Source organism: Battus philenor, unplaced genomic scaffold (genome assembly GCF_028537555.1).
Source record: "Battus philenor isolate CCGP_79_NKW_IND1 unplaced genomic scaffold, ilBatPhil1.0.hap1 SCAF_13, whole genome shotgun sequence".
Classification (NCBI taxonomy): domain Eukaryota; kingdom Metazoa; phylum Arthropoda; class Insecta; order Lepidoptera; family Papilionidae; genus Battus; species Battus philenor.
Genome location: NW_027181675.1, coordinates 9,558,179 through 9,585,535, shown reverse-complemented (window position 1 = coordinate 9,585,535; position 27,357 = coordinate 9,558,179). Strand labels below are relative to the sequence as shown.

Sequence of the window (27,357 nt, the reverse complement as noted above, 5' to 3'; positions counted from 1 at the left end):
CAAATAGGTAAGTCCAACTTTGAGAGAGAGAGAGTACTCGCTGAATGCAACTCGGATGACCAGAGTTCGGGGAGGTCCGAAACAATTGCAAAAACAGCAGTATCTGAAGACGAGAATCTTTGACCAACGGATTTTGCCAATGATGACATACGGATTCGAGATGTGGTGGCTTTGGATGGGCTTCATAAGAAGGCTCACGGTCACCCAGAGAGCAATGGAAAGGATCAGAGTGTTGCTGCAAGATTGATTCGGAAATAAAAAGATCTGCAGAAGAACCGAATGAACCACATTAGGTGACGACCACGAGTCGAGGACTGACGACATATTTAAGTTCGTGGGATGTAACTAAGTAAAAATAAATAAATATGGTCGCTTATTGTAGGCATACAGCCCTGCCTATAATTAAGTTACCTTGTATCTGAATGCGAACTTAATCTTTATTGAATGTAACGAGACATTTTTTATAACCGATTTAATTCACTTATGTATATTCTACATTCCATTGATGTACGACGTCGCTGGCCTACCCTTTCTATTGAACATATACAATATAAATTTTTATGATGATATATGTATATATTCATAATGATACCTATTTTTATAAATGGCAAAATTCTTTGTATTACTTCAGATAGCTATAACTATTGAATTAATAAACTGAATCTAACTGAATTAATAAATACTGCACACTTCTAAAGGAGATGATACCTACTCAGATTGTCTCTCTGGCATAAGAGACGATTAAAAATTTAGTAACTATTTTAATAAGTCAAAATTACACGTAAATTACAAAAGGATATGAAAAATTACTACCGGTATAAGCAATTAATTTAACCTTTTTAATATAATTTACTATAAGGTAACACTATATACAATATATTTATTGCTGTGTTATATAGTGTAAGGTAATATATAAACAGCACATGTCAGCAATTATGTTATTTCCTTTTCTTTGGTTGATTATGTCACACATGTTCCATAGAGCATAATTTCCTTCCGAGATCGAAAATGTATAAAACCGATATCAACACAATATTCAAAGAGGTCATGAAAGTATAAAGTATATGACGTATAATGGTCGAATATATTTCATATTATTATATTAAAGTAATACTTATATATTATTATATTATATATAAAAATATATATGTATTACAGGATTATTTTACAGTACAAACCGCAACCATATAGCTTCGTTATAAAATAAATTTGTAAGCAAGAACGTTTTTCCTTTTTTCTAGTTTATTATTAACAAGTTGGATTGTTCCACAGAGTATAGTTTCTTGTCCATGGTGAACACAATATCTTGACGAGGATTGACTAGTAATTTATGGTTTATATTTGACCTGATAGTAATTTATTGTTTAAAAGAAAGTAATTAAAAAGTTTTCTAAAGCATAAGATATTTATAAGTGGGACATATAAGTATAATGGGGAAAGATGATATATCTGCTAAAAAACGTCGTAAATTAACCAGTAACTCCACCAGCGAGTCGGCTAAACAAGTACCTGTCGATATATACAAGGTAAATAATTTAGTTATTAGTATGTTTTCAATATACTGATCATCATTTATTAAAATCTCTATTCACTTTTGTAGCGAGTCGTTGAATTCGAAGAATCTGAAGCTCAGTTACGATCTGCTGAAAAAGATGCCATTCTATTTAAAAAAATATGCCAAGATGTGAGGTTACTTTTTGCTGAAATAGCTGATTTAAAAACGAAGGGAACAGATGAGGTAATTAGTTTGTATTACATTATATTAAAAGTGTTATAGGATATTTAGTGATAAAAGGGGTGATTTACTATTTTTAGAGCAAAGAAAAAATAAATGCGAAAAGAATAGAGGCTTCATTGTTGTTAGTTGCATTGAAAAAATTGAACCGATTAGAGAAAGTTCGCACACGGGCCGGTCGGGATGCATTGAATAAAGAGAAGCAACGGGTGGATTCCACACATTTGCTTCTGCAGAATTTATTATATGAGGCTGATCATCTCAATAAGGAAGTTACCAAGTGTCTTCAATTTAAATCTAAAGATGAAGAAATAGAGCTGGTTCCTCTTGAAGATTTTTATAAAGAAGCACCTGTTGAAATTTCCCGTCCAGTAAGTACAAAATTAAATGAAAGATTTGTTGTTGTACTTTTGATAACTTTTTTAAAATGTGCACTTTAGCTATCTCTCTTTTTAAAAAAATTGTTTTATACATACAATTTTTTATTTTATTATTATTATTCAATTTATTATTAAATAATGAAAACATCAATTAATAGTAAAAAGGAGATTTTTCATTATCCAAATATATACTTTAATAGCATTATATTTAAGGAAGTTTCAAAATGGATGTTAAATTCAGTCAATTTTTTAGGTTTTATTCTTTCTGTATAAAATTTCAATTCAATCTATTCTATTTTTCACATTTGGCATTATTACAATAATAGTTTTTGAGTGAATGAAGGTCAAATTACATATTAATAAGAAGAATATTTGCTTAGATAATATTTAAAATATTTTTAATTTAAACAAATTTTCATATTGTTGAAAATGTTTATTGTATCAGTTCCAAATGTATCTTTGATTGAAACAATTTTTTTAAATATTGTTCTTAATAAGTCCTGTGCTTGACTTTAAATAAAATTTCAGGATATCACTAAAAATGATGAACATCAGCTACAATTAGCGAGGTTGGAATGGGAACTGAGACAGCGGCGTGAGTTAGCTGGTGCTTGCAATGAACTTGTGTCTTCTAAGGAGCGTGTAGCAGCGGCTATTGCTGCAGCCAGATCTCGGCTAGACTCCCTTGCACCTCACCTTCGTGATGTACTTAAGGCAACAAAACCTTTGCAAGAATGTTTAGCACTTCGCTTAGATGAAAAAAGGGATGAAGCAAGAGCTGCATCACTGCTGCCTCCACCTTTATTTTTGTTATATGCCAATGGAAGTGCATATTCTGATGTACTAGGATTGAATAATCTCACAGTTGGTAAGTATGAAAAGAGCATTTTAATAATTTCCGTGAGTTTTAATAACTTTTTAATTCCGTTGAAAATGTAACAAAAAAGTCTACATTCACTCTTATTTTTTTAAAAACAACATTAGTTTAATCTGTGATTTTGTAAGTGAAAAACAAAATACATAATATACATTCATTATATAAACAAACACTGTGTATTTAGTATCAATAAATTTAATTACTAATGTATTAAGTTATTTACTGAATTGAGTTGAGTGTAAAGTATAGATGTGATGTAGAAAAAATATTTTGTAATTTTGACACTCAATTAGCACTGCTTTGTCATTAAAAGGGTTTCGGGTAAACATTTTGCTGATCATTTCAGCCATATATATTTATATATATTATTAGGCCCATAGATCATTTTGCTTACCATTTTGTTCTATTAATGTAATTAATAAGTTACCAGATATATCACTAAGATTATCCATTGTGGAGTCACCTAATGGGAGAGCTTGGCAATGGATGGCAGACATAGAGAGCAGTAAAAGCAATATTTATTTTCTTTTGTTCTTCTTTTTTCTACCATCACTATAAATAACATATTTCCTTAAGGGGAACTTGAATTCAGCTATGGTATATCCATGGTTATGTTAAAGTTTGAGATGATGTTCTCTTAGGCTAAAAAAAGGCTTAGTTGTCATCTCCAGAGAGTTTAATCTTTGTAAGTTTATAATTGACTATGTGTGTTCTATATATGAAATAAGCAAAATTTATCATTCATTTCAAGGGATTTCTGGTGATGAAGATGAAGCAAGGAGGCTAGAACAACTTAATACAAACATGGAAAGTGAATTGGCTGTATCTAATGATTCTGATTCAGACCAAGATAACAATGATGAAGACCAGCGAGAAAAAAAGAAACGTCATCACAGAACAGTTAAAATATCAAGAGAAGAAAAAGCAGAAGCTAAAAAGAAACAAGTTCTACAAAAACATCCTTTAAATGTTAAAGTATCAGTTAAAATTGAAGATGGCACTTGTTTAAATTTAGTTTTCTTTTATTTGCTTAATTTGAAAATTATTGTTGTTAAAGTTACAATGGCATTACCAAAGCTAATCACAGGAGTATCAGCTGCAGATGTTGTAAATGGTGATTGTATACTAAACGAATTATATAAAGGTGATACAGGCAATGATTCACCTCATCCAGCCACCACTTATTTACTTAATGCTGCTGGCATTACTGATAATTTTCAAAATTTTATTCCGGAAATTGGAAAGCCATACATTTGGGCTCAAAGAATGTGTGGTCTAGATTTTATGACAGTAGTACTTGACAATAGTAAAGTAAATAAAGCACTGCAACCATGTCAAAGCTTGAGTGTAGCAACAGTTGAAAATTTCATTTTTACTTTAAGGAAAAGGTTGAAGGCAAGGGTGGAATTAATGAAAGAACTACAAGAATTTGAGTGTGGAAAAATTTTACCCATTAAAAGCAATTCGCCTCTTAGACTATCAGGGTCTCTGACACAATGGCAATCGGTAGGTTGGCCTGAATATAGCCAATCACCTTCTACTGCTTTTTTAATAGCAGAAAACTTAGTTACTGCTGACCATATGCTATATAGAGCTATTATTACAAGACAATCTGCAAAATTAGTTGCACTTGTAGCTCTGAGCAGTGATTATCCTAAAACTTCACCACTGTTTTCTTTGACCTTACATTGGAATGGAACTCATCATGCTGGTATCAATGATGATATAAGAGATATTGAACGATTTATAAACACCAATTGGGATAAGGAAGACTTTGAAGCTCATACCCTTTCTACTCAAATCACCAAATTATTGACGTGCATTGACATACTACTTGAAACTAGTGGATCTGGAGAGTTTCCTCCAGACAAAGTGATGTTTAGAACAGTTCGCGGGCGAAATCGCAGTAAGCCATATAAATTTTTGAAGCAAGGTCCGGGTTTGTTTGTACAATTATAATCAAGGTTATCAATAAATAGGCTAATAACATTTTTTTAACTTAAGAACAATAAAAAATAAAGATATTCAATCAACACAATTTTAATTTTTGATTACTATTTTAAGGTAAAATGTATTTTATAAGATTTTTCCCTTAAATAGCTATATATATATATATTTATTTAGAGCTAGTTTTTAGTTTCAGCGATAAATACTGCACAAAGGATTACTGCAACATTTTTTTTTATCTATTTCTAAATATTTTTACACTAACAATTTAATAATTTTACAATAACAAAGTTTTGACATTTTTTTATCAAGTGGAAGTCAACAAGTTTTTTTTGGTAAACAATTTTGTCTTTTAAAATGTAACAAATAAAAGATGTTGAAATTTAAGGAAAGACAATATGAAAAGATCATTAAAAAACGATAAGAGGCATAGGGATCTGTATCAGGTATACAACATCATGGAACATAACAATGTGAAATAAAACAAATATTTGTTTTATAATACAACAGTCTTTATTCTTATTACAGTAATTAAAATATCTTTGAAGAGAAAAACCGAAAGTAAACACATTTAGAAATAAACAAAGAAAAACATATGTAGAAGTTAATTTCATACTTACGGTCATCCCAATAATATGTAATACATAATTCACAACTTAGTCTAGAAATGCCATATTGTTATTGGTCGAAAATGAGATCTCTAAAAATTTCTGTTTAGAAATATTACCTCAATTTTTTTTCATATATCATTCACTAAATTAGTGATAATAACACGTTAGTATTATTGGAGACACATTCAGAAACAATACTACAATGTCTATACATTTTTTTTTATTATTTTCTGTTGTTTTAAAAATTCTAATTTGTTTACACAAAGTTTAATAAAATAAAATATGAAAATGTGCTTTATTGTAAAAGTTGTACTATGATAAGAAACAATATGGGTTATTATGTTAATTTCAAACGGGATACAATGACAACTACTTATCTAATCTTAAAGCCACACTAGAATCATTCAGCGATAAAACTTTTTAGACGGTTCTTTAATACTCTACATTTGCTCGCGACCGCAGCAGGTCTGCACGATAAAAAAATATAACACACTATTGCAATCTCTGGTAATGTTGTTTGCTAAACAACTGCGTGTTTAGGAATAGATTAGGTTCACTTTCACTTTTTGCGCACTTTAGTTATACATAGTTTAGTCAACCACTGAAAGTCGTTTCGGACAACAAAATAAAATCACTTCACATCTTTCGTCAGGTGTGCTTACATAGCTATCGCCGGTTACTACATGTTGTATTATGAGATCCCGGTTTCTAATTTGACATCCATGATTTTACGTGGACCTTTGAGGCAATTCAGCCGCCTTTGGACGGCATCTCGGTCTGTAAACAGTATAAAAAAATGTTTAAAAATACTTCATTCACGAGACTGAGTCAATATATCACTGGTAAAAATGCACTAATGTAAGTAGATGAAAGCAACAGATGATTTTATTGATACAAATTTTTCATACATCACTTGCAGATTTTGAAACATCTTCTACTAATAGTAACCGTTAAATTTAAAGTTTATCCCATTTTAAAATGCACTGAGAGCTTCTATTGCTAGATGTAACAAAAATTTTCAATGAGTCTGTGTGCTAAGGCTAACCCTTAAATGTCTGCAAAGAAGTTAGCATATCTTGTAAATGACGTGATTGCTTTCAAGCTATATCAATGTTTATTAAATTTTGTATTTTTAACTTATTTAAAAAATACATTGTCTCGCGGAGTTTCTTTCATCTGTTCTTGTAAGGCCCTAGGTATTTCCACAAGTGGTAGACTTAACTTGGCGCGAACAAGAGATGTAATCCATTGTATGTGGAATAAAGAATTATTGAATTTGAATAGAATATAATGAATGTACTAACACTTGGAGAGGGTGGTGCGGTGCTGAGGGTGCAGCGGGTGTCGCTGCACGAGTGAGTGCAGCAGCACCTGCGCGGACATGTAGCGCCGCTCGCACTCCTTCATGTCACCGAAGAGCTCCTCGATAGCGGCCATTTGGCACTGTAAATGATCATATACTGCTTTTTAGCTATCAAGTCAAGAAAGTTGCACCTAACGTAAAGTGTGGTTGGAAATAGTTGTAAAGGATTTAAAAGAATAAATCTGTAAAAGCTATATATCTAGATATCTCTTAAAAATCAAAGATCTCAGAAATAATAACATCATGTGATGATCATCAATAAAAAAAGGCTTCGTCATAATTAGGATTACTACATTTTAAAATTAATTAACGTTGTTAACTACCTCTCCCTGCAGATTTTGTACTGGCAGAAGTTATGGGTCTGTCATCTTTCAATAAAAAAATAATTGAACATATTTTAGAATGAGCAAATTTATTGGAATAGGGTTCAAATCCAACCAATCACCTGTATAAACTTTAATAAATAGACTAAATAATCAAGTGAATATGTCTATTGACAAATATTGTTTCACTGGGTTGAGGTTACATTGAGCACTAAAAGCGAATAAAGTAGGATTGTTACATAAATTATTTAACATGATTGGGAAAGTTGTACCAAAATGCTTATAAAATAAGGATTAGTGTATACACTTTGGATAGTGTTCTTCTATTTTAATTCTGATAATTTAGATGGAAGCATTTTGCAAAGTTGATTTGGATCAATCTTTGATGTAGTCTAGCAATTTCTTCTAGTCGACAGAATGGCTAACATTCATGTATGGATTTTAAGAGTCGCAGGATAAGGTCTAAACTAAATGTGCGGCGCATGTTGATCGTTTCGGCTGCGTTGGACCGCCTTACCGAGTAACACCGGACCTCCTAAATCGTGGATGAAGTGCCATCTAACCCTAAGGTTCGATGGCATAACTTATAAAACGATGATAACTTTACTGATTTTCAACTACATTTTCCGCCTATTCATCATCATCATATTTGGTAGACGGCCATTGGACGACAGGTCTTCCCTAATATCGCCACAATGACCGGTATTGCACTGGCCGCATCCAGTGACTTGCCGCGATCTTGACTATGGCGGTCCACTTAGTGGGGGCGCCACTCGAGAACCTTTCAGTCCTGACAGCTGCCTATTATTTTTCATACTTTAGTTTATAAAAATTAGAATAAAAAATAATAATTTCACACTTTAGTATAATGAAATATATTAAACAGATGGTTAGTTGGAAATGTGTCATATGAATCTTACCAGTTCAATAGCGTGTTCGTACAGGATTTTATCACAGATGGCGGGCATGACTCCGGCCTCGTGCAGCCTCCTCGACTCGTTAAGGATCCATTTGTACTTGCCATTCATCAGAGAAACAACTGACAACAAATTGTCCTTTTGAAATTTTTGATTCATATTATAAAATTAATTTAATTCTATTTTAATGTTAATACACTTGTATTAACATATGAAATTACATGTTTAGTCGACCCAGAACATTAAAAAATTTACAGCACAATAAGGCATGTTATCCTATGTAACAAAGGTCATAGTTGTATGCAGCTGTTTTTGTTTCTTACTTTTATTTTAACTGTGACAGATTTACTATTGTAGTGCCACTTAAACTACTGTACCAAGTCTATTAGTTTTTTTTGTGTCCGCCAAAAATGGGGGCTGTACATTCCCTGCCTTGGGTACACAGGGACAATTTCGGCTTAATAGTTTTTTCACATTCTTTTTTATTTGCTCACTCAACTCATGTCTACCTTTATAATATGCTTCTTTTTTTCACTCACATTATCTCTCATTCCTTCACCTTCCATAAATCGCCTTTTTTCTTTCACCATTCCTTCCGGTCTGCTACTTTAAAATACTTGTTTTGTTTCCAATATTTATTTAACATTTTACAATTCATTCTTTTATTATTTATAACTTATAGAATAATAAATAATAGAGACGTCTCTTGGTTATCTCTGCACTACTCTGGGTTGACTGACAGAGAATAAGAGATAATGTGAGAGAAATGCCTAAAAAGCATTAAATCTGCCTTTGCATAATGTATAAGTTGTTAAAATAAGTAAAAGTCGGATTGATTTGATATATTAAATGAAATTTGGTTCTGTTTATAAAATACATTAACAATGAAGGGAAGGGAATAGCTTAATATAACAAATGTGTCAATCACTGTTAAGAATCATCTTAACAGTGATTGTCGCATTTTTTTTAATATTCTGATATAACTATAATGGTTATCAACCCGTTATAGTAATATCAGAATAATTAAAAAACTGTTAGATTTCTGAAAAAAAAAATGAAATCATTTACTTGTTACAATTTCGGTTATTTATTTGTTTAATTAATAATCCCTACTATAGCTTTCAAGAGTTTTTAGTTGAGCGAAATGTGGGGAACTTGGTATATTGGTGTTGATTCATTTACACAGTTGATAATGTATACATGCAGCATTGTTGAATATTATTTAAAAAGAGTAACTGCAAAATTTCTTAGCAGCTCTTCTCAACAGATCAGCATTACGAGCCGGTGGTAGTATAATACTTATGATATTAAATTGACGATTCAAAAGTGTGTGTAAAAGTGTACTTGCATAAAGATGTTTTGAATCGTGTTGAAACGCGATTAACGGGAAAGAGGTAAGTTATCAGTCATAGTGGCCAGCAATAGAGGCGTATGTTCAAAGATTCATGAGTAGTATTTACCGTTGCGGACTTGCGGCGTAGGCTGCAGCGTACGGCTGCGGTAGTGCGCTGCGGCAAGGCGAAGTCCAGCTGCCAGCGCTTGCATAGCCTGCACCAGCAGCCCTAGTCGCACGCTCGATCCACAACGCTCTGCTATCGGGAACACATAAAACTTACTCACGTACAAAGTGTTACTAGAATTTCTTTAGTGGTTGTTACCAATCAACAGCGCCGAATATTTATACGGGCAAGCTGGGTAACGTTACATATGTTTTTATTATTTTTTTTAGATTTCTGTGAATTAGTAGTTTTTCATGACACATCTATTTTTAGCAAAAAAAATAAGTAATTGATGTAATAATTATAAATAACGGTCTAGAAGATAATTATTTTGTAATTGTCAACAAATTGATTTATTTGTAAAAAAAAAACTATTTGTTTAGTCAGAATATGCTCTATTCCACTTGTAGGTAAATAACTTTTGTATTATTAAATAAATACATTTTTATACAGTTCTCTATTATGTAATTTTGATTTCTGGGCATATTTTTTTAAATTAGCAATAAATTTGAATATGAAAGGGTGGTAAATTTTCGACACGCAAAACTCTGGAGATGACCATGCTAATCAATCGTAGTAGTCAACTTACACATGTGACATTTTCTAAAATGTGGGCCATATATGAGGCACCGTATAAGTAAAAGCTTGATGTTTTTTAAGGAATTCTAATTCAAATCAGTGTAAGTAATTTAGAGCATCTATTTTTCTTTCTGATAGCTCGAATGACTTAGTGTAGCAATGTTACCAATGCAAATCCAGACTTAAATGTTGAAAAAATCCGAAAAATCATAGAAATAAAAACTTAAAATTGCTGAAACTTGGTATCTTCTTACAAATGTATGATCGACGTATAAAGAAAATTGTGTTGCTCTATAAACAAAGAAACTACTTAATGATTATAATTTTAATATAGTTTTCTTTGCAATATCAATCTACCTTTGTAACGTTTATTATTATCATTGTGCTACTTTTCCTATCCTCCGAATTCTAATTCTACAATTATAAATGATCACCATTATGTCAGCTGATAGAGGCCCACTGCAAATAATCCCTCACCTAAGGTCACCACGATGGTCGGTCTTGCACTGTTCGCATCTGCCAGTGGGGGCTTACCCCCACCGCGTCTATCGGTCTATTCTGTTATTGTTCATAATAATAGAATTTGGTGAACCAATATAATATCACTAATACATAGAGCATTGTGTTAATACATACGAAAGTTAAGAAATACAATATATATTTGAAAAGTTGGATAACTTTTGGACCATAGTATTGATTGTTACATTTGGTTAATTGATTAAATAAATAATTAACATTTAAATACATACCATCTGAGGTGTCCATGAGGGCAGCGATGGGAGCCCCACATGAGACGGCAAGATCGGACAGAAGTTCCGCGAGCATAAGTACGAAGTTAAGTTGTGAGAAAACTTTGCTATGCTCCTCCTGAAAAGTTAATAAATATCAATTTTAATTGTTAAAAACAAGGTTTTGGAAAACTTATTACATTACTTACGTTAAGACCTTAATTTCCATTTTCATTTCTCACACTTTTTAAAAAGAAAAATGGAAATAGATCAGATTAAAGATTTTTAAAAATAGAGAATATTATCAATTTGCTTATGATAGAACTAGTTGATTATCACAATAACTATATTGGATCTCTCAATACTGGCGTACTTTTACACATGTGTTTTGTTATATATGTAAAAGCTGTAATGGAATGAATGTTTAGCTTAGTTGCCAGCAAAAAACTTTAAAGCATTACTAATTATTTCTAAACAAGCTGCATAAAGTAGTCACTTGAATATGTTGTGTAATTTAGTTTTCTATGGGAACGTTACAGAAAAATAATAGTAAAAGTCAAAAACAGGTAGTCAATAATAATTAATTTTAATATGTAGTAATCCGAATATTGAAAACGCTTATGTTATCATTATTTTATTAATAATTTCTGAAACTATAGATTCTTTTTTAAAAGCTTTTACACCTTGACCCACCACTCTGTATATTGACATAACGAAAATTAATTTCCTTGTCAATGGGCACATTACTCGGATCGTTATTTTATAATAAAACACTACAGTTGTAGCATAGAAAGTATTACGAGTATATTGTCATCCTGTAAGTACATTGAGTGATGACACTTTAGTTATGGAAAAATTATCGCTGTAGGCTATGTAATCTCATGATTCAAGCCGCATACCGCTAGTATAGTGTCTTCTTGGAGGTTCGGTATGTAGACAGGCGGCTCGGGTTGGTGCAACTTGAGGCCGCGTAGAAGGGCGTCTGGCAGCGCTCCGCGCTTGGGAGAGGCCGCTTCACCGCTGGCCTTGAGCGCCAATGACACCGGAGGGGACGAACCTGTGTATAATTAAAATGGTTGTCGCTAAATTGCAATGGTTTGTATATGAAGGATTTCTTACTTATCGTATGATAAATCACGGTGTTTCAAAAATCAATTGTAAAAAAAATGTTTTTTTGACCTGCCTTCAACTGCTGCACAAGTGGCATTTGCAAATTTAGCGCATTGAAGAGGGCAAGGCGCAGGAACTTAGCCTCTCTCTTTTAAAAAGTAGATTCTTGTGTTCCCCCGAGGGATCCTCAACGAGCGTCCACATCCTCTGCATCCGTCATTATTGTATGATTTAGACATCGTATAAATATATAAGACAACATACCTGATCTGCGGAGTGGACTAGCGTTAGTGGGAGACACCTGCCACAGCGATGGGGGGGGTGAGCTTCCAGACGCGCTGCGGCGACGAGTCGACGGCGGCGTGCCCATTGTAAAAGGCACCTGAAAATGATCCACATATGATTACTTTGGGACAATCTCTACTCTTTAGCAACACAATCTAAATTCGTACGAACAAAAATTGGCGTTCAAAAAATATTGTGACTGTAGTGGCCAATAATACGGAGTTTAATGTGTCAAGGCTACATTATTAAGAGAATATTATGTTTCATTCCGATTAAGGGTACATTTTATTTTAAATTTAAGAATATAGTAAAAATATATTATTTTGTAATCCCCTACTAAAGTTTTTATGAACAGTGTTGAAAGATTAAATATGATTTTGTTTATTTTCACAATAATAAAATTGGAGCATAAATTAAAATAAGCTTTGCATTTGCTTTGTTCATTATTTACAATAAAGTCCAAAATATAAGGGTTTTACTAACATTTTGTCTACACCAGAGATTCGCAGATTTGTTTTCTTAAACCTCTTTGAAAATTTAGCTGATTCTGGTTGACCTCAAGCAGTTACATTTATACCATAGGAGATTAGATCTAACTATGGTAATTTGCATTGTAGCCGATTTGTAAGTACGAATGAATAGTTTTCGTAAAAGTTAGAATTGATTGTGCTCTGAGTGGATACCAAAAAAATAAAGTTGGCCAGTTCAAAAACTGTTTCCATCCAACTTTACTTTTTTGACATCACAGTACCGTTTCCGTCACATCAATCTTAACCCCCGTCGAGAGTCTTGGCAGGAACACCTCCCCGTTCCTCACTATCAGCCTTGTGGGGCTGTTACAACTTCGTTGGTAACAGGGCTCACAGATCTGCGAGCTAATTCTGACTCGGACTGTAAGTGAAATGCTAGTCAAATCTTTTTTTTTATTCCCCTGCCGCTAATAAAACTCATAATTTCTAATTGATACGGACTTAATTGTAAGCTTTACATCTAACTCCATATTTACTCTTAAACATGTGTTTTTATCTTACCAACACTACGGTCCTTGTCTAGCTGGCACCTTAAGTAGTTGTTGTTTATTATAACTATATATTGTAGACATGATACAATTATAATGTTTATTTATCTGTGTTAAATTCCCATTACTTTAGCTATAAACATTGTAATTTTAACATAACCATACTATGCGTCTGCATATACAGTATGATTGATCATAAGTGAAGACTTCAAAGGGGAGAATGTATGACAATTGTCACCAAAAAGCTTTAAAGCTTTTACATCTATTTCCCATAACTTGTATTAAGTGATCACTCTAAAACATGTCACATTAATTTATTTTTTTCTATTGGAATGGGATTATCCCATAACTTCTGGCAGTACAGTCTTACATAGTATTACTTTAGAGCATTACAAAATACAATATATGAATACGAGTTGTCAGTATAACCTTTACTAAATATTGCGACAATACTTTATCAGATCACTTACGGATGGTGGAGACAGGGACCCGATGTTGGTCGGGTTTCGGCTATTGTTCGATCGGAGCACGTCGATTGGTTGCGATCTGGGCACGTTTGATCCAAGTGTCATAGGATTCTGCGTAACAAGCAAATTTTCAAATATTAGAATTAAAGAATCGTTTTTATGTTTGTTATATTCCTACCAAAAATATTATTTGTAGATATTCATACTGAAAGTGTTGTTAATAATTTTTGCTACACATATTGAAAAGGTTATTTGGCGACAGACAGATGGAGAAAACTGACCCGAAGTGGAGGTGGCTGTGTTTCGGACGGCGTGGAAGCGGGCGCAGGCGACGCTGGCGTCAATGCAAGAGACCGCGGCCGGGGAGCCGCCTCCGACCCCGAGGACTGTCCAGAGCACTCCGCTGATCCGCTCTCTGTCGCTTCAACCACCACGAAGTCCTCCTCCCCCGCCCACGTGGTGTCCGATGACTCGGCTGCATATCATTAGGATCTTAGATTATGAAATTTATATATATATATATATATAATCCTTTTCATATATAAATTAAAAATAACATGTAAACATGCTTGGCTGGGCCCCCCATCGGACGCACTAACGACATAGAAAAAGTGGCAGGAAATATTAGTTTCCTTAAGCAATGTTATCGAAGCCATGAACTAATAAATCATTCGAGACATAAGCTATATAGGCAGTCAATTTGATGTAGCGAGCTTCATACAGTGGAGTGGAAGGTTATCTAAAACTGTGTTAATCATGTATTACTTTCATTGCAGTAACAATAGAAGATCGTTAGCAATGTTTTTATTATTATAATTGAAATTAATAATGAGGGAAATAGCTCATTTATTTGTATGTATGTAGGAGTAATTGTAAAAATTACATATATACTGTGATCGTTTAAGGAGGGTATATTTCGTGACGGAATAATATACTTTATTTTACTAATATTTATAGTTTTAGCGGGTTGGGAGTGTATTTGTTTTAATATTTTCATTAAATGAACAAGATCAAGGGCTCCTTTGAGAACCTCGGTACGACATTGAATGTCATCATCATCTCTCTTTATCGAGAAACATCATGTTGCTTGTACTACTATCGTAATAAAAAATAACGTAAAATTTAGGAGGAAAAGGTTTCTAATCTATAAAAATGAGGTCTGGTAATGGTTTTATTTACACATGAGCTATACATTTCCCTCTTCAAAGCTCTGATACATATAACCAATCACCCTGTATAGTTTTCAACGACAATAATGTTCATTGCTCATATTTATTGATGAATTATAGGTGTATTGTTATTACGTGCACAGATAAAAACTGTTTACTGCGCCTGACTTCTTATCTCGAAAGTGAAATTCTTTGTTGTAACTGTATAATAATAAGCGGAATTACAAAAATAAATAGTTTGTAAGCCAGGAATAGTTATTGATATCAACACATATATTAATGTTATTTATTTTTAACAGTATAATGTCAGTTTCACTTTATCACTTACAGCTAAACCCTTTAAGTGTTTATATCGAGTATACTGGTCAGAGCGAAACGAAAATTTTTCTCATAATGTCGAGCATATTCATCGTGAAGATACAAAAATCGCAGTCGATTTATTATTAAATGAATCAATTGTAATTTTTTCCATGAAAAAGAACAAGTGAAGATCTTTTAGAAAATGTACATTTTCGAATATTTCTTAGTTTGTCAACCTCATTTATTTAAACAAAAACAATAGCTAAAATAAAAATATTAACAAGAAATAACAAATTCTGGAGAACTATCGATACGATTATGCCGAGTGCGATTTTTTAAATAAGTAGCACTACGCATGCATTTCTCAGTAGATAGTGCGATACAATAGTTGAAAGAATAAGAGAAAAGTTATAAGAGTCTTGTGGATTTTATTGACAGCAAAAGTAATAGTGAGTACCAGATGAATTACTATGATAGTGATGGAGATGTGTTTGAACAAAAAAAAAACAACGCATGATAATTTTGTCGTCTTCTCATGAGAGCAGTAATTAGGAAGCAAGTAGCAGTGATGAGAGTGCAGGAAGCAGTGAGGAAGATGCAGAAAGCTGTGAAACAGGTTGAAGACGACAGGGATGAATTTCAGGAGAGCAAGCAAAGCAGAGCAAGAGGTCTTTTAATGCTTCTGTTTTCATTCCTATGATGCCTTAATTTTATCTTTATGTTATGTTTTCGAACAATTAAATAAACTTTGTTTGTGTATCATCTATCTGATATTAATCTTTGGAGAGGAGGCTTATGTGCAGTAGTGGACGTTCTATCGCTGAAATAGACTTTTATTAACATTTTATTTAACACAACATTCACTAATACACTTTTTACTTCTACTTGCACACAGACAAACGCACTCACACAGACGTAATGGAGATGACAGTCGTTTTGAACACGTACAGCGCTTGCTACTTAAATTTTAGTAAATAAGGAAAACAACCCATAATTAGTTTATCTTAGACCTTATTTTTTATCTTAAAATCTTTCTCACCGGAGGAAACTGGCGCCTTGGTTAGAGTGTGCGTGGATATGGGTTGCGGCGGGGGCAGTGGGGAGCGCGTGTTGACAGGAGAGCGTGCCTGCCCCGCTATCCCGGCACTTGGGCCCGCTACCACTCCGCATCCAGAAACATTGCCTCCGGTCCCTGCTGAGACGGTAAACATTAACTATTCGACAGATCATGTGAAACTCTACATTCTGCTTCTTACGTAATATTTTTTTTTATTGTAATACCAGGGGTTAACAACCTTTTAAGTCGGACGAGTTTAAAATTACAAAATTTCAAAGCGATACAATTTTTTTTATTGCCAACAATAAATATTATTCGAATAAATACAGTTTTTTTATATTGAAAATTAATCTATTTATTCATATAAAAGTAGTGTTTTTTCACAACAACTTAGGTATATATGTGTTACATTAAACAATCGCTTCTTATTAAAGTAAAAAAGTGAAAGAAACATTTACTTTCAATACTGTGGAATTAGTTAGGATAAATTTGGCGACCCAAAGGACGCCGACCCCTGCTTCATACATAATTTTATAAACAAAACATCTATCTTAAATATGACATTTTAAAGCAAAGATCAATAAGATACCTTTTGGATACTCAAAATCAAATCGAATCGATTGATAATATTGACATCAAAGTTGCTATTCAGAAATTAATTAATTCCTTTGTTCAACATTATTCTTAACGATCTTCACTACTAAGTTTATCTATAATCTTTACAAAAGAAAAGAAAGTAAAATATAGGACATGAATAAAGCAATGAGACACACAAATGCGACCTAGTCCTTGAAATTTTTGAACCCATATAATATAAGCCTTGACTTTCATTAAAGCTTTTAATAAAGAACAAAGCCATGCCATTGTAGCATTAGTATTATTGGAAAATTCACGTCACGTGGACAAAAACGCGTACATTGCATAGGAAGAACATATATAGTTATATCACCCCATGCGTTAAAAGCAGTAGTGTAAATGTTGTATACCCTGACTGTTCCAGGACTCCTCTATGTAACAGTTAGTATCGACTTGGCCCTCCATAACGCACTCCAAAATATCAGGAAGATCCGAGTCCAAACCTGGACACAATAAATTAGTTCAAAAATTCCGGACTAGAAAGCTGGAATGAACAAATAACCGATGGATGCTAGTGTTCTGCTGTATCTGAGATGCAAGTCGCGTTTTATACAAAGCATAAGATCATTAGAAAAATAAATAGAATTTACTAAGTTTATTTATGGTTTAATTTGTTTTATGTGGCTGTTAATAATAAGCATTAACTAAATAATATAACGAACCACCACCACTTGGTCTAAATTAAGATGTAATTTAAAGTTGTTATTCGAATATATTATTAATAATAAAAATCCGCCTTTCGTCTTTCCAATACATACTCCAAACGATTGTCGTAATAAACAAATAAAGAGTTTAATTTAGGTTTACTCTAAGTTTCAACATTTCATTTCTTCCTTATCAACGACAAACACAAACAGCTGACAATAAATCGGCAATGAGAGAAGTCGATAATAAAACGAAATAAACCAGTGACTACTAATTTCGAAAGCGTATACAAATAAAGAGTTTAATTTAGGTTTACTCTAAGTTTCTACATTTCATTTCTTCCTTATCAATGATAAACAGCTGACAATAAATAGGCAATAAGAGAAGTCGATAATGAAACGAAATAAACCAGTGACTACTAATTTCGAAAGCGTATACAATGGAATTGGGTTTGGTTAGTCACTTGTTTAGATAATAGTTTCATAATGCGTATAATGTACCTAGTATTCCAATTTATCACTAAACAGGGACATTATGCTGCATAAGTGAGTAAAAATAATTACATAACTCAATGTCATTATGATAGAAAGATACTTTAAAATTACGTTTATAAAAGTTCACAGTGACAAAGTTTTGATGACAGCGTCTTACTAAGTTTTGTATACTAAGTCGGTGATTATGAATGTTGTTGTTTGTTGAAGAACTTACTTGTGATAGAGGTCGAACGGGGACGCTGTAAGAACGGATGGTTGAAGAACACTTCGAAGGGCATACGCTCGCGTGGGTTTCGTCTCAATAGACCAATCAGTAGATTACATAGCTCTGGACTCGTGCCCGCTGGCATTCTGTGAAGAAAGACGTTATTTAAATATACAATTTAAACATAGTCTTAGTGCTGCATTCGTAAATTATTGTTTAATAACAAAAGTTCAAATGTTTGTGATTTCTACGTGAGGAATGATAAGCCTATTCAAGGTTTTGTTACATAACCTATCATCCATGTCGTAAAAAAATATATCAAAATGAAGTAAATAAATAAAAAAGAGCTCCTTAACAAAGACGTATCTTATTGTTAAAAAAGTAAAAATAATCTGTGCCAATTAACTACTTCGACAAAGAATTTAAGACGAACAATCTTAAAAATCTCAAATTAAGATTAACAATCTTATCACGGTATGTTTTCTCATTTGTTTCTTTACAACATAATATTTTATAGCATTTTTTCACCGAGGACGTAAACGAATGTTATCAATGAGTAATACATAGATAGATTCTCAATGGTAATGACATTTAGAGTTTTTATACGTTAATAAAATAATAATTTAATACGTTATTGTTATTCGAAAAGTAGTATATTAATTTTTATTCAACGCAATTGCTTTTCTTTTCTGTTTACTTCTCAGGAAATTGTTATTTTCCCTTGGCACGAGAACATAGATATATTATTATTTGTCACGTAAATTATAATGCTCGGTCATCTATATGTGCCGTTGTATTTTGTCAAGAATATAACTAATGATAATAATATGATCGTTAAAGGTCTAACATAAAATTTATAATAGGTTTTCCGATAAAGTCAATACACACTTTATACGACGGAATTAAATTGTTACATTTTTAAACAAAGTAATTTTAAAAGAAGAAAAGTTATAAGACAACAAGTATTGCAATACAATTCTTGAATCGTATACGTTGGCTAAATTTAAATACAGCCATAGAAGAAAAAAATTGGCAAAAGATAGCTGCAAAGTATGGCGCAAAAAACGCTAAACAAAAATTCATGGACAGTGAAATGTAAATAAATAACTATAAAATTGTAAAAACCGTGTTAACTGTTAAAGATGCTGGTTAGAAATTAAGAAAAGTGAATAAAACCAAAACCGAGACATAAACTGTGATTAGGAATTATGAGGGGAGGAAGGCGATGCATGGTAGAGGATATGTACAAGAAGGAAGTGAGATGAAATTGTGAAAGAAGTAAGGAGAATGCAATATAAAGAACTAATTAAAAAAATAATTGCCGATTATGTCTGCCGTCCTCTTGGGGGCTCTAAAAATGATGCTATTAAAAAAATATCAAGTACTTGTAAAACTACACCCTTATCCTCCTATCTACTCGGTACTTGCTTGACACGATTTACTTCTACATGGTTCATATTTGTTAGAACATTTCTGCAAATAACTTCTCGTATTGTAAAATATAATTTACGAAATATGTATTACCTACCATAAGCTCATACTCAGATACATAGTAGTTTAAATAAAAGCAAGTGGGGGAAAAATGCGTTTTTTGCGAATACCAGTGCGAGTTAATGTATTAGAATTAGTGAGTTGTTTCGTTAGCTTTCTTAGAATATTTATATACATGACCATTGCTCATGTCAAAAATATTGTCGGAAAACGAAGTTTTTATCTATGGAAACAAAAATTAAAATATTGGATCACTCATGATATGGATTATGTAAACAATTAGATTTTCTCTAGAAAGAGTGACGGATGTTACTTTTTTCCATCAATGAAAACACAATAAGTATATTTGAAGATAGTACTATGGAAAATATGTACAAAAATACACAATCCACAATCTTCTCGAATTTGTCGACCGTTAAATCGGGATCACATCAGAAATGCTTAAGTCATGAAGGAGACATTATACCAAGAAGAAAAAAATACTAATTGTTCTTGAATGATGACAGCGAATAAACTATTATATCTTTGGTGTTTTGTTTGTTCTATTTTTATTCCTAATCTATACTGAATTCAAATTGTGTTTGTTTTACTCAAAAAATTGCAAGAAGGGTTAGATGTCCACACTTTACACGTACTTGGGCTGTAGATCTACGCTGTTTTCATAAAAGGCTTTGAGTTCGTGCGGCGTAGTGGCTTGGAAGGGCGCCTTCCCAGTCAGACACTGGTACACAATCGTGCCCAAACTCCACAGATCGGCTTTGGCGTCATACTTCAGGGACATTATTACTTCGGGTGCCTGCGAATAAAAAAATATTTATTTTTAAATAATAAATACAAATGTATTTAATGCTTAATATTGATAACTAATATTCATTAGTTCAAAATTTACACTAATATAAAATATTTATAAAACATAATTAAAAATAAAATGGTCAGTGAATGTTTACCATGTACATAGGAGAGCCGCAAAGTGTCACAGCCATGTTACCTTCTTCAAGAAATCTTGCAAAGCCGAAGTCAGCTAGAAAAAATGTAGGAATTAGAAATACATTTTGTTTACCTGTATTAACATTTACAGGTTATACTCGTTATATCTATCCAGAAAGAACACTAGTTTTAATCAAAGATAAAGAAAGTTAATTACAAGATGTTACCGCACAATTATGTACGCATAATATACATGAAACATATTTCATTTTACTATTTACAAGTTAGTAAGTTCTGTTAGAAACATCACAAAAGCGGACCTTATAAGCTTCAAAATATATGTAATATTTCGAATCACGTATTTGATTATTAACGGATGTTTGAAAAAACTCGCTCCGACTTTACCTAGTTTTGTTTTTGGTCTTACTTTTTACTTTACTTTCTAAAATACGTCATAATTCTCATGTTTAACGTACATATAAAAACCGGCTCACTGTTTTTATACTACTGTAATGGTTTAACACCGCTTATGGTAGAAGTCTATTAGGGTCTTTAAAATAATAATACATAGAAAATCAAAACATTCGAAATAATTACATAAATCAAAAAAAGACGGACACATGATTTCTTTATTCTTCTTTAATACGAAAAACATATGTTTTTTGGAAATTCTGGTAATAACAATAATTAATGAAAGCCTGTTATTTATTATTACAAAGTCAAAAATTCAAGTTATTATGATATTTTGAAATATTGTACTTTAAAATTTTTTTGGTAATTAAGTGCATTTATTTTAATATTCGAAGAGCTATATACTGCTGTGATGGTAAATCTTACTTTAACATAGTCCTAATATACAACAACAAAATAATAGTTTTCATTAATATTTCTTGTAAAACTATTAAAAAATCAAAATTGCTATGTTAATAATTACAAGTTCACGTTAGCGAACCATCATATACCATAACCGGAATAAACAAGGAGCGAACTTCATAATAACTAATGACAAGCAGCCTATTTGGCATGCCGGTTGATATTTACAGATTGACCGGGTTTAAGCGGTTTAAGGTGGCAGAGCGCTGAAGGTAATTAGGATAGAACAATGTTTCCCAATGTGGTTAAAGTGGATCCTCAGGGTTCCACGAATCAAACGATAGGAGTTTACGTAGGCGTGACAAAAAATTGTGTTTCATAATTCGAAGCGACGGGTCCACGAAAATTCATCTGCTTTCGATAGTGAAGAACTAAAATGTTGGCTTGACTCCACCTATCAACGTAGGCAGATATTATTTTTAGAAGCTTAGCTACTGTATAGTACAACTTTACTTTTTTGACATCCTCTCACAGCCCAATCAATTTATTAATCAATCATAATCGGAGCCATAACCAACCCTAAAAACAACCACTTCAAATTTTTAAAGTTTGGAGAATAAGGTTGAAATGTAGCTGCAGAGGTTCAACCGTATTTAGGTAAATTTTAAAAGAGGTCAATGAGAACAAAAATGTGGGAAACTGTAGTCTGTTTTACAGTAACCTCGTTGCATTATTATATTTTCCTGATTGGGAGTGTTCAGACTTACCGATCTTGAGCGTGATCTCGGCGGGATGGGGCGTGCGTGGAGGGGCGACGTTGTGCGTGAGCAGGATGTTTTGCGGCTTGAGGTCTCGATGCACGATGCCTTTGGCGTGAATCGCCCGCATGGCCTCTGCCAGCTGTCGAAGGAACAGCCTGATCGTGCTCTCGCTCAGCAGTCGGTTTGCTTGCAAGTAGTCCGCCAAATCGCCGCCATTGCAATACTGATAATAAGATAAAAACAGTGTACAAATACTATGTATTGGTTTGGTTGACTTTTCACGTTGATCGGGGCCACCTTCTAAAGAAGAGAATATAGCATTTTCCATAAGAGTTCATAGTAGATTAGTCGATGTTAATTATTTATAGAATATTATGTGGCCATAGGACATTTACCGCTTTTCTCTCAGATTTTAGTTTAATTTCAAATAATGAAAAAATGTAATCTAATTCTAAAAAAATAATAACCGGCCGTTGGGCATTCGTCGTTAACTTCATTGTGCCCGCAAAGTATATACGGGTAATTTAATTTTTTATATACGGGTAATTAATTATACTTTTAAAGTTATTGACATATTTAAGTACATTTAAATTAATTCAATATAATTGTTATAATTAATAAAAACAACACAAAGTTGAATACCCGTGAACATAAAAATTTTTTAAAAATAAGTCACCTTGAGAAACAAACAACAGCCGTGGAGTTTCTTAACTACTAAAACAGTTTAAAAAATATGTATAAATATTTTGAAAGTTTTGTTCTGGGTGACTATTTCGTATCGTATTATACATATAATCAGAAATTGGGTATTTTTGAACAAAACTAACAAAAACATAGTTTGTACTAAGTTAATATATGTCTACCGAATAATAATAATGAAAGATAATAATAATTGTAACAAATTATAATTATTGGTTCTACATACCCTACTGTTGTACAAAATTATATTCCTTAAAAACTACTGAAGACTAAATTAAAAAAGTAGCTGCAAAAGTTTCCGAATAAATATAGAAATATTTGGCCGCTTCAATATATACAGGCAACAAGTGTTCAAAGTGTCGAAAAATCAAGCGTGGCTAACTTAACGACTATCCAAACTGAACAATAAAACAGAAATCAATCGGTACTTAATTAGGTACACGCGGATATAAAGCGGGGCCTCGGCCGTTGTGTCAGACTCGCCGCTGCTTGTATCGCTCGCGCTACCAATATTTTTGTGATTTGACGCCAGTGAGATAAGTGGCGGTCTCGATTGATTCTGATAATCTGACTCGTTTTCAGCTTAAACTTCAACGTCACCGGATTTAGGTGAAAAGACTTTTTCTGCGTATTAAAATGACGAATTAAGTCTGATAATTTGTAATTGAATCATAACGTATGAGTTATAACTGTGAATGTTTGAAAGGAACTAGTGCAAGACCGCCGTACATCAAAACTGAACAAAACGCTCAAAACACGGAAAAATATATGTGGCTTGTCTCGAGGCGTTTTTTACACGGCTTTGGTTTGCTAGTTGACGGGTGGCTGTGACGGCTGCTGTTACGTAGGATTGAGTTATCATTCATTTACACTACGAAAACGCATGGAACGTGTATTATTGTGAGTAGGCAATGTTTCGCGTAACGCTAAAAGTATCTTAGCAGTGTATTGGCGTCGTCTCGCCCCATATATTTTCTCGTTTACGCAGAGTCGTTATCGAATTTGATTCGCGATAAACTGCGCCATGCCGTTGGTAATCTTATCAATGAGTGATAATAGTTATAAGTGTCAGTGAGTTACGGGCTCTGAGCTCCGGTGGTACTTGTCTGCGACAGGTAACTTGTACTTCCCGACCGAACGAGTGTGCCAGTGACCATGAAACAGAAACATATTTTTTTGCTACTGTTGGGTATTCTCGCGTAAGTAAAGTTTTTCTTACTATATAACCTTGCCTGAAACTAATGAAAAAACTCGCTCTTTTACCGTGCTGCTGTAATAGTTAAAGATTCTTATACGTGTATTACTGCCTAGCTTATTTAACAATTCTCTTAAACGACTTGAATTGAAGAAATAAGAAATATTTCTAATTATATTAACTATTCTCGTAAGTATTACACTGCTGATTTTCTCATTTTTATTACAATAAAACAGCTGACGTGTTTAGAAAATTCGTTAAAAAAATAGAGAAGAAATCTACCGCATCAATAGTAAGGAATCATAACGTAATAATTAGCGCCAAGATTGTGGTCTTCGGTTACACCCTGCAGTTATCGCCATCTTTATCATCGTACTTAGTAATTTTACGTCAGCTCGTTACGATAAAACAAAAGGTACTTATTCGACACAGTCACGTGTTAAAATGTATTAAAACCAATTTTCAGTTCAAATGTTGCGGCCGAACAGAACGACGAGCTACACATTCCTTTAGAGAGCGACAATCAGTTCCCTCCAGAAGATCATGCAGATCTAGAAATAAGCCCCGCTGAAGGTAGCGGCGAAGGAGTGGTTGAAGAACCAGGGGACACAACTATTGAACTATCGACATCGAAAATTGAAGTCATAACACCTTCAGTTATTCACGAAGAAATACTTTCTTCACCTGATGAGGTGAATTCTACGACTACCGACATCGACACGGGTTGTCCCAAACCATGTCTTTGTAATATAGAGGGCGATTCGAACAGTTTTGTAGTAGACTGTTCTGGATACGGCCTAACGGAATTCCCGTCTCCAATAGATGCAAGGACGACGAAGCTAAATTTGCAAAATAACAAACTTACCGAGATACCGAAACAAGTATCTGCATTGAAGAACTTGAGAGTGCTTAATGCAAATAATAATCAAATCATGGAGCTGTCTCCGGGAGTAAGTATTTTATTAGTGTAAATTAAAATTGAAGCCATGTTTGAGATGTGATTAAACTATATTTATATTTTCATACTGGATAATAAAAAATAAGAAAGAGGTCATAAATGTTATGCATTAAAGCCTTACTTACACTTAATCTAATATAACATGAATGATTAGTAATATTACAACTGCTATCGATAAATATTTATTTCTTACAGAAATCACTATTTTCTAGTAATTATTAGTTTTGTTGAATACTTAGCCTATTTTAATATTCATGCTTTAACATTCATGGAATTAAAAATAAGGCTGAACGTTAAAAAAAGAATAGTATAAGTATAACGAAATAGGAATAGTTGAAAGTGATTTGACGGAAAGTGACTAAAGTATTTGTTAATGTTTAATTTTCTTCAAGTGTGCGCTTTAATTAACGAGTTTAACAGAATCAACCAATCATAAAAGAACATTATTCTGTTTTAGTCAATCAGCGAGCTACCTGAATTAGTTACACTGAAACTTGCCAACAATCGCCTCATAGATTACCCCAGGGACCTAAAAAACAGCCTAATTCTAACAAAATTAGAAGAATTGGATTTAGGCGGAAACGACATGAGGACTGTGAGTTTTATCTTTAAAGTTTAAAATGTAAAGTGTATTAATATTTTTGTCTAATAAAAAAATCCTTATTTTGGTTAATCCTTATTTTCAGAAATTGTCATCAGATGAGTTTTTACAGTTCAAAGCCCTGAAAAAATTGACATTAGCTAATTCTACCCCCGACCTTCTAGATGAATTATGTGCAACTCTTAAAGAAAGCTTAGAAACAGTATGTACTGAAACTTGCGAAACTAAAACGTACGATTGTCTTGATGCACCTCAAAAAATAGAGGAAAATTTAATCGATGCGACGCTACCTGGAATGATTGCTTATAATATTGGAGTTGAGGATCAAGAACCAAGCATTGATAATGATAAACAAGTAACTACTGAAAAATCGCACGAAGATCCAAAATTGTTAAACCCATCTGAAGTATCGAATACCGAAGAAATACCTTCTACTACACAAAAAACTCAACCATCTAGCGAATTCTCCCTGCGATCAGCAGTTAATAAAGAACCTGCAGAAAAAGTCATTTTAAATACAAATGTAGAAAAGTCAAATGTTAAAACAAACACTACAAGCGGACCTGAAGTGAAAATAGGTGCAAAGACAGCGGATACAAAAACGGGCGGAGTAGACAAAAGTGTTATTGGCATTATTGTGACGGGTATGATAGTTGTCGTAGCTGTTATAGTAATTAAGAAGAACTGGAGCTCGATCAGTAAACGATTTAGTTCATCACCGAGACCACCTAACAGTCGAACTGAAGCGACGACGAATGGCACATCTCCCGAAGAAGTTCCATTACAAGACAAATCACCTGTTTAGATAACCTCAAGTGGGACACATTTATTTCTGATCTGAAATTTGGACAATGAATTGGGACATAACAGAAAACACATGCGAAGTTAAAATAACCAAAAGACATCAATCTGGACAAAATATTAAGAAAAAAATGTGATTTTACCGTGATGTTATATTATTTTTAGAAAGTTAAGTGAGAAAAGTAGATTAAGCATTGTTAAGGTAGTGTGTATTTAAATAAATGTAAACAACAATGTTCCATGCACACCTGTATTATACTACCGACAAATAAAAATTAAGTAAACTTTTTATAAAACTTATTTATTACTCGATTCGCACAGTCTTTTGTTTATGTCAAGAGTTCCATTTATATAAATGTATGTAATACTATAGCATTTAACTTTTGTTAAGTTTAATACAAGAAAATTGTTTAAATTACTTTTTTTCTGTCGTTAAAATTTTTAATTAAACCGATTTAGAAAGAGAAAATTATATCAATAAGTTTAGTAAATAGCCGTTTGCATAATACATCGGTGGATTGTAAAATCCATATAATCGTCATGATGTAACAAAAATAATAGAACTATATCAATAGTAATCAAGATTATTAAAGTTTTTATCCCGTCGCCAAAAAACCTGTCAATGATTTAAATAAAGAGATATTTCCGCATCTATGTTGTATTACAATTAACAATATGTTGTGAATTGTCGCCGCATTTAGCAATTGTAAATCGCAAAGTTTAGCTTTTGTGAAATGGCAAAAAATACAGTCATAATAGAAAACAA

At 32.9% G+C, this 27,357-nt stretch overlaps 3 protein-coding genes across 6 annotated transcripts in view; 2 read left to right on the top strand and 1 right to left on the bottom strand.

The window, feature by feature from the left end:
• Positions 1 to 1,297: 1,297 nt before the first annotated feature.
• thoc5 (THO complex 5) lies at positions 1,298 to 5,021 on the top strand. The gene is made up of 5 exons (XM_068777197.1): positions 1,298 to 1,526; positions 1,601 to 1,738; positions 1,816 to 2,106; positions 2,644 to 2,983; positions 3,744 to 5,021. The coding sequence occupies exons 1-5, from the start codon at positions 1,431 to 1,433 to the stop codon at positions 4,949 to 4,951; spliced, it is 2,073 nt and encodes a 690-aa protein (XP_068633298.1). The 5' UTR covers positions 1,298 to 1,430; the 3' UTR covers positions 4,952 to 5,021.
• A 415-nt stretch (positions 5,022 to 5,436) lies between these two features.
• Atg1 (serine/threonine-protein kinase unc-51-like protein Atg1) overlaps positions 5,437 to 27,357 on the bottom strand; it is a 46,643-nt gene continuing 24,722 nt past the window's right edge. Inside the window, exons 3-17 of one of the 4 annotated variants that reach the window (XM_068777213.1) lie at positions 22,344 to 22,560; positions 20,784 to 20,857; positions 20,472 to 20,632; positions 18,355 to 18,491; positions 17,352 to 17,444; positions 16,348 to 16,500; positions 14,121 to 14,314; positions 13,843 to 13,950; positions 12,334 to 12,451; positions 11,859 to 12,016; positions 10,981 to 11,098; positions 9,614 to 9,745; positions 8,157 to 8,275; positions 6,855 to 6,993; positions 5,437 to 6,327 (exon numbers count right to left, since the gene is read on the bottom strand). In XM_068777213.1, the coding sequence (XP_068633314.1) occupies positions 6,242 to 6,327; positions 6,855 to 6,993; positions 8,157 to 8,275; positions 9,614 to 9,745; positions 10,981 to 11,098; positions 11,859 to 12,016; positions 12,334 to 12,451; positions 13,843 to 13,950; positions 14,121 to 14,314; positions 16,348 to 16,500; positions 17,352 to 17,444; positions 18,355 to 18,491; positions 20,472 to 20,632; positions 20,784 to 20,857; positions 22,344 to 22,560 (2,007 nt within the window). In that variant the 3' untranslated portion in view covers positions 5,437 to 6,241. Of the gene's footprint in view, positions 6,328 to 6,854; positions 6,994 to 8,156; positions 8,276 to 9,613; positions 9,746 to 10,980; positions 11,099 to 11,858; positions 12,017 to 12,333; positions 12,452 to 13,842; positions 13,951 to 14,120; positions 14,315 to 16,347; positions 16,504 to 17,351; positions 17,445 to 18,354; positions 18,492 to 20,471; positions 20,633 to 20,783; positions 20,858 to 22,343; positions 22,561 to 27,357 lie in introns of all 4 variants that reach the window. The other 3 variants (XM_068777214.1, XM_068777215.1, XM_068777216.1) reach the window with 3 other exon arrangements.
• LOC137933228 (uncharacterized) lies at positions 23,673 to 27,333 on the top strand. The gene is made up of 4 exons (XM_068777087.1): positions 23,673 to 24,235; positions 24,698 to 25,181; positions 25,647 to 25,784; positions 25,876 to 27,333. The coding sequence occupies exons 1-4, from the start codon at positions 24,192 to 24,194 to the stop codon at positions 26,593 to 26,595; spliced, it is 1,386 nt and encodes a 461-aa protein (XP_068633188.1). The 5' UTR covers positions 23,673 to 24,191; the 3' UTR covers positions 26,596 to 27,333.